General features: G+C 40.7%; 1 protein-coding gene across 1 annotated transcript; it reads left to right on the top strand.

Moving 5' to 3' along the window:
• Positions 1–2,536: 2,536 nt before the first annotated feature.
• On the top strand, positions 2,537–6,951 carry BRS3 (bombesin receptor subtype 3). Its single transcript, XM_019667779.1, has 3 exons — positions 2,537–3,110; positions 4,638–4,989; positions 6,354–6,951. The coding sequence occupies exons 1-3, from the start codon at positions 2,677–2,679 to the stop codon at positions 6,762–6,764; spliced, it is 1,197 nt and encodes a 398-aa protein (XP_019523324.1). The 5' UTR covers positions 2,537–2,676; the 3' UTR covers positions 6,765–6,951.
• The last annotated feature ends 316 nt before the right edge of the window (positions 6,952–7,267 follow it).

Genomic DNA, 7,267 nt, shown 5'->3' with positions numbered 1-7,267 from the left:
TTAACCATCGCGCCACTCGGCCAGCCCTAGCAACTGTTTTTTGATCTCTCTCCCCACCACTTTATGGCAGAGAAAAGTTCTTGAGCACCCATAGAGCCCCAGCTCCTTGGAGATTTAAAAAGATTTTGCCGGCACTAACTGAATTGGACTGAACTAGGAAACCCAATTTCAGAAAACTGATAATTTATTTCTTCAATATCCAATACTTCCTTCAAGTTAAAGGCTACATTAGGATTGTATTACAATTGCTTAATCTATAACCGAGTAGTTGGTTTTGAAAACCTTGGATGGCCAATTATGCACTAAAAACAAACAAGCAAACAAAAAACAATTTAATCAGTTTGTACAGGCTAAGTGCCCTGCAACTTGAACTACAAAAGATTAACTAGACATGGATATGTTTTGTGGGTGAATTATAAGGTAACAGGTAGATATAAAAGCAGGTGTATTTAAATTATCCATCATGACTTGCTTGTTAGCCTGGAAACCTCTTGCTCTTTGGTTAATAAAACATGCAGAAACCCTAAGACCACAATGCCAAATGAGCGAATATGGCTCATTGTCAGGAACTGAGTGTTTTTCAGCTCTTATCACTGATTTTTTAATCTCCCAGAATCCAGAGAGAACCCATTGTATCTCAGCTACGGAGTACTTGTGTGACCTTGCATGAAATCCTTTCCCCCTCTGAACCTCATTATTGCCTCTGAAAAAAATAGAGGGTTTGATTTTATCATCTCTGAGGTCACTTCCATCTCTGATATTCTGGGATTCTAGAGAGGAGAGCACCACTGCTCCAGCTGCCCCCACCCCCACCCCCCACCTCCCGACAGCCCTGCTCTCTCCTGACCTCTCCTGACCAGAAGGAAGACGGAGGAGGAAAGGCAGGTGGGTGGCTGCAGCCTGATGAAGGCATGCCTGAGGCCTTTGGAATCTAGATGATTTTGGAAATCACACGCAGGGCTGTCTTGCTGTGTGGCCATCAGTCAAGGTGTGATTTGGGAGATACTGTTTGCTTTTTGCTAAATGATATGCAGGAATGCCAGAGAGATTTTTATCATTAGCTTTGTGAGAACCAGATAGAACCACATAGAGCCCTCTTCTGTAGAGACATCTTAAAGAGCCAGCCCAGTGCATGAAATTACTTGAGTGTATACATTAATAATTAAAAGCTAAGGGATTCTCCTCTCCATTCCCATCAAAACAGTGATTTAGCCAAGCAATTCAAGCTCTGGAGATAATTTCATAAAGAGTAGAGGATAGGTGTGGTTTAGGGGACTCAAATTAACCAGTTCATTGATTCAATCCATCCAATTCACTTTCCCCGTCAAATTTATTGCACCTATTCTGTCAGTATAAAGAGCAATTTTTGTTTGCCCCTCCTGTTCATTGGCTAGCCAAATACTTTGCTGCTTTTCATTTGACTTCCCAGCCTAATTCTGATATGGATATATTTATAGATACCTTACTACAAAAAGTTTCTCCTAGCTGAGAGATTACCCTTTGAATTTGATCATTTCAGAGAAGACTTCGCAGCAGGTTATATTATTACATGCCTTCAAACTGCTGGCTTCCCGCTCCCAAACCCACCCACACCCCCCATCCCACCTAGACACACATACATCTCATACTTACATTTTCTGGAACAAAGGGCTTTTCGTGCTGGTACTAAGGTAATTGTCTGAATTTTCTGCTCCCTTCGGTTAATGTAAACATCATCGTCATGTCCGTCATCTCGGGAGCAACATATGGCATACCCTTACTTGAAAAATAATGATTTTCATTCTTACAAGTCCTTTCGTGTCAGAACCTCAAGCCGTGTTTGGTGTTATTTTGTTTTGGAACAAGGCAAGCTCATTTTAATCATTTCTAAAGAGGCAAACCCTAAACCGCATTTTTAAAATATATGGCATTAAAATAGACAGTCCAACAGTAAAAGCTGTTTTATTGGGACATTTACAGACAAAGCAACTGGTGGTTTGCCTGGATTTTTCATCTCTTAAAGGTTGCTGTGCCATTGTGCAGTGCAGCCCCAGTAACATGCACAGAGCCGGGAGTTACCGTGTGTCAGGGCTAGGTCGCCCTACCTAATCTTCCTTGGAAGTGACATCAGCCTCATACAAATGTGAATGATTTGTTGCTTCATTGCCTTACTGATATGAAATCTAGAGGAGTGGGTTCAAGTCTGTGCTTCCGGGGACACGCATGCTTATTTATCAAGTAAAAATGTGCATTGGACCCCTTCTGATTGCAGAAAAATGAATGAGTTCCAGGAGAAAAGTGACAAGATCTAGGTAGAGCTTCCTGGTTGGATATGGGAACAGAGCAATTCTAATAAACAATAGGTGTTATCCTGTACTATGTAGGTATTCATAAGATTCCCCAACAGGGAAGAACAAGCAACTGCAGAGCATTTCCCCAACCCCCCTCCTTCTGTCACTGAAACGTCAATAAAACTCCTCCACCTCCCACTCTTCAGTGCCAGATCCGTAAGCACTTAGCCAAGCATGCTGGGAGACACAGTACAACTGAAGGAAAGGAGTATCTGGATGTCTTGAATTTGCTTGCCATTCTGCTCTGTTCCTCTATCATCTCATTACTAGACGTGGGCATTGGACGTGATAATCAACTACATTTGAGCTGAGCAGAAGAATATTAAAGGCATAGTCTTCAGAAGAAATGCCTCAAAGACAGCCTCAGTCACCTAATCAGACTTTCATTTCAATCACAAATGATACAGAATCATCCAGCTCTGTCGTTCCTAATGGTACAAAAAATAAAGGATGGACCACAGACAACTCTCCAGGAATAGAAGCATTATGTGCCATCTATATCACGTATGCTGTGATCATTTCAGTGGGCATCCTTGGAAATGCTATTCTCATCAAAGTCTTTTTCAAGACCAAATCCATGCAAACGGTTCCAAACATTTTCATCACCAGCCTGGCTTTTGGAGATCTTTTACTTCTGCTAACTTGTGTGCCGGTGGATGCAACTCACTACCTTGCAGAAGGATGGCTGTTCGGAAGAATTGGCTGTAAGGTGCTCTCTTTCATCCGGCTCACTTCTGTTGGTGTATCAGTGTTCACGTTAACAATTCTCAGCGCTGACAGGTGGGTTTCTTTTCTATTATATTTGCCAGGATGTGAAAAAAAGAAAAGCTTGTACTTAGCATTCACTGTCTACGATTCTGCTTTTCTCACACTATGTAACCCGGGTGTAAGATTGAAAAATCGGGGGACATTTAAATAAAAGTTGGGGTAATGATGTTAAAATGCCTGTGTTAGTGTCAGAGGAGAGGTTTCAACTGTATGCTTTAGGGATAATCTATTGTCTTTGAAGTATGATGGTTTGCTTAAAAGAATATTTGAACAGTGTCGGCCCCCCACTCCCCAGTTTATTAAGTAAGGCAAATTGTTCCAGGTGTAAAAGAAAAACAATTCATGTGTTATACGTTAGTGCTGCCTAGTGGTGCAATATTGTCAACATTAAAACATCAGCCTGAGTGTGAAATTGACCACATATGCATTACCGGCTACCGGAAGAATGGCAAAAAGATACATGCATCTAATTTATTTGAAATTCATCAAATTAATGAATGGCAGGAAAACGCTGAGATTTTCAGCTTGTTGGTAACTCAGTGTAATGCCATCTCTTAATTGTGTTTGTTCTCTATAGGCATCCAATGACATTCTCGTTTCCAGAGAAATAAATGAATCTTGGTTGAGTACCTCTGACAGTCAGGGTGTTTGGGCTCTGTTAGGATCTTTTCAGTTCAAGTACCGTGTTTTTTTGTGTTCCTAGTGTAGAATGATCACTGAAAGCATGAAAGAATTGAGGCTCTAAATGTTAAAAGCCATGCTTAAGTAAGTCTGCAAGAAGTCTGCAAGTAATCAATGCCTGGCAGTATCAGAAGGAATAGCTTCTTCAGATTGTGGGATGGGAGAGAAAGAAAAGCTTTCTCTATGTCTTTTATGGACCTTTTCTTTTACTCATTTGATATTCAATTTGAGAGCAGATTTGCTTAATGGCTGTAGATCTTAAGGTGGATTTGTCAGAATTAAGAGGCATCTTTGCATGGGCACAGGGCTAACGATTTCACTCTTACCTTGCACTAAATCTATCTACACATCGGCTTGGGCAAAAACTTAGCACTTTTGAATGGAAAAGACATTAACCCTCTCCTCTTTACTGCATAAACTCAGGGAATCCTTTTCTAGAAAGGTTGATGACTGCTCATTTATGAAGAAAGGAGAATTAGGTTTCACATCAGTCACTTATATAAAAAGGAATTCTTTTAGAACACTTAAGGTAATACCCAGGGAATGAATTGCTCTCAATCACACACAAAATCATGCTGAAAAAATATTTATTTGTCCTAAATGGAGGATGCACACTTAAATTATAAAATTGCAAACCTGGACTATCTCATATGGGTGCATAAGAGAAGAGGTAATTAGCATAAATAAAAAGACTGGGATGTATCATATATATTTGAAACCAGAACAAATTCTAGTTGGCTAATGTTGACTTGATTATGTACATTCAGATAGGAGGTAGAGCTGGATGACCTCTTTTAACCCTAAGATTCTGCAATTTCCATATTTACTTGACCTTTGCCTATGCCTTTGCGTTTCTAGATACAAGGCAGTTGTGAAGCCACTGGAGCGACAGCCCTCCAATGCCATCCTGAAGACCTGTGCCAAAGCTGGCTGCATCTGGATTGTGTCTATGATCATCGCTCTACCAGAGGCTATATTTTCAAATGTATATACTTTTCAAGATCCCAACAGAAATATGACATTTGAATCATGTGCTTTTTATCCTGTTTCTGAGAGGCTCCTGCAAGAGATCCATTCTCTGCTGTGCTTCCTAGTGTTCTACATCATTCCACTCTCTATTATCTCTGTCTATTATTCTTTGATTGCTAGGACGCTTTACAAAAGCACCTTGAACATACCTACTGAGGAACAAAGGCACGCCCGCAAGCAGGTATGTATTAATCAGGACTCGTGTGTGAATTTAGAAGTGCAATTCCTACGTTAGCACCTGTGAGCAATAAATACAATAACAGTAGAGTGTTTTTGTTATGGTCATGGCCTCTTAAGTCTGTCAGATCCAGAACTTAATTCCAGCTCTATCACATACTAGCTGAGCAATCTTGGGCAAGTTACTTAACCTCTCTAAGCCTCAGTTTCCTCATCCGTAAAATGAAGGTGGGGACTGGATGCTATATGTATGAGATGCTTCGCAGAGTTCTTGGTGCATAGCAAACATTCAATAAATGGTAGAACTACCATTATTAGAAAGGGGGCAGCTGCAGTTCGGCAGCTGTCAAAATTATTTACCCCATGGAATAGTGAGGAACATTGCACAAGGTGAGAGTACAAAGTGAAGCATCTTTTGTTTTAGAAAGTGTAGCAGAACGATAGAAAGGCACAGGACGCAAACCAGTTACACACAGGTGAGTGACCTGAGGTCTCCAGGGATGAAGTGCCGGTGGCAAGAGAACACAGTGACTCACGGAGCTTAAGACTTACAAGAGCCAGGTGTGAGCTCCTCTCATAAATGTGAACAGAATAAAAAGAAGGTTGCCAAAATATTGTTCCATTTGATTCTCTGAAAACCCAACAGGATTTGTCTTTCTTGTGGGGAGAGGGATGGTTCCATTTACCTCTTGACCGGTACACACAGAGCTCAGTGCCTTTTTTTTTTTTAAGCTGCTCTATTGGTTGGTTCAACAACAGTGCTCATGAGGTTCAAGTTGCATATTTAATGCCTATGTAAACAGTTATCTTTGCTCTATCTGTGACCACAGGCAATGTCTCCACTTCATCTGGTTCATGTCTCTGATTAATAGGTGTAGGTAGGATTATTTTCATATATGAAGGAGGCATACTGGTTTTTATTCATTTGACTGTATCAATAGAATTCCTACAGATTAAAACCCATTTTTAGTAGCAACTTGGCAACTTTCATAAATCCCAGAAGAATATTCTAACCCAATCAGTGTCTGCTGATATGGTCAAAGTGTTGTATCCCTATTTTTTAATTAAATTTTTGAGAATTCCACAGTCCTTGAGATAATTGGAGACATCCTAGAGTACCTCAAAACCAGGGGTGGAAGTCTCTGAATTAGAGCTAATGAGACCAAGATCATGGGTTACCATGCCAATTAATTTGCTGTATTCTATAGCCACAGGCTGCCTTCCCACATGTCCCAGCCTCACAACCGCATGTTCAAATGGACGCCGGCTTGTTAACTGTAAATTTCTATGTACAGCTAGAGAATGGCTTGTAAAAATCTCTGCCAGCTAAATGATTTTTCCTTTTGCCATTTTCCTTCCCCCTTATAGATTGCATCCCGGAAGAGAATTGCCAAAACAGTGCTGGTGCTAGTGGCTCTGTTTGCTCTCTGCTGGTTGCCGAATCACCTCTTGTATCTGTACCGCTCGTTCGCTTATCAAACCTACGTGGACCCCTCTGCCATTCATTTTGTTGTGACCATTGTGTCTCGGATTCTGGCTTTCAGCAATTCTTGTGTCAATCCCTTTGCTCTTTACTGGCTGAGCAAAACCTTCCAGCAGCATTTTAAAGCTCAGTTGTTCTGTTGCAAGGCCGAGCTGCCTGGCCCTCTTGCTGATACCCCTCTTAACAGCCTGGCTGTGATGGGAAGGGTCCCGGGGCCTGGGAGCACGCAGGTGTCTGAAATTAGTGTGACCTTGTTCACTGGGGGTAGTGCGAAGAAAGAAGATGAGAGAGTCTAAAGTTAAAATGGTATTTTTCCTCCCGGCGTGTGTCTCCCACTCTGAACCATGTGTAAGTAGCTGACACAACTATCCATGACACTTATTGCATATTTCAGCATTCGGTGATTTGAATAACACTTCATTATTTGGTCACATATAACTGTTTCTTTGGGTAGGAGAACATCAACAGATTTAGCGAATAAAAATACAGGCTCTCCAGTGACATTTAAATTTCAGATAAATAACGGGTACTTTTTTAGTATAATTGTGTTCCATGCCATTTTTAGAACACATTTATTCTAAACATATTTATCTAAAATTCAAATTTAACTGGGCATCTTATATTTATCTGGCAACCCTACTTCTAGAAGTGTATGGAGTCAGGATTTTTGTTGATTGTGAATTGTGTTGAGATCTTAGGAGTGAAGGACCCTAACAAGTGAAAGACAAACCATGATTTTTTTCAATGTACAAACATTAATGCTATTGGGCTTTCTAAATAAAACGGAGTCCCACTAGGT

This window comes from Hipposideros armiger, unplaced genomic scaffold (genome assembly GCF_001890085.2).
Source record: "Hipposideros armiger isolate ML-2016 unplaced genomic scaffold, ASM189008v1 scaffold_505, whole genome shotgun sequence".
Classification (NCBI taxonomy): Eukaryota; Metazoa; Chordata; class Mammalia; order Chiroptera; family Hipposideridae; genus Hipposideros; species Hipposideros armiger.
This window is presented reverse-complemented; position numbering and strand designations above follow the sequence as displayed.

Coding starts and splice junctions, on each gene's coding strand:
- BRS3 (XM_019667779.1), top strand. CDS start 2,677: ATGCCTCAAAGACAGCCTCAGTCACCTAATCAGACTTTCATTTCAATC. Junction 3,111..4,637: donor ACAATTCTCAGCGCTGACAG/GTGGGTTTCTTT, acceptor TTGCGTTTCTAG/ATACAAGGCAGTTGTGAAGC. Junction 4,990..6,353: donor AAAGGCACGCCCGCAAGCAG/GTATGTATTAAT, acceptor TCCCCCTTATAG/ATTGCATCCCGGAAGAGAAT.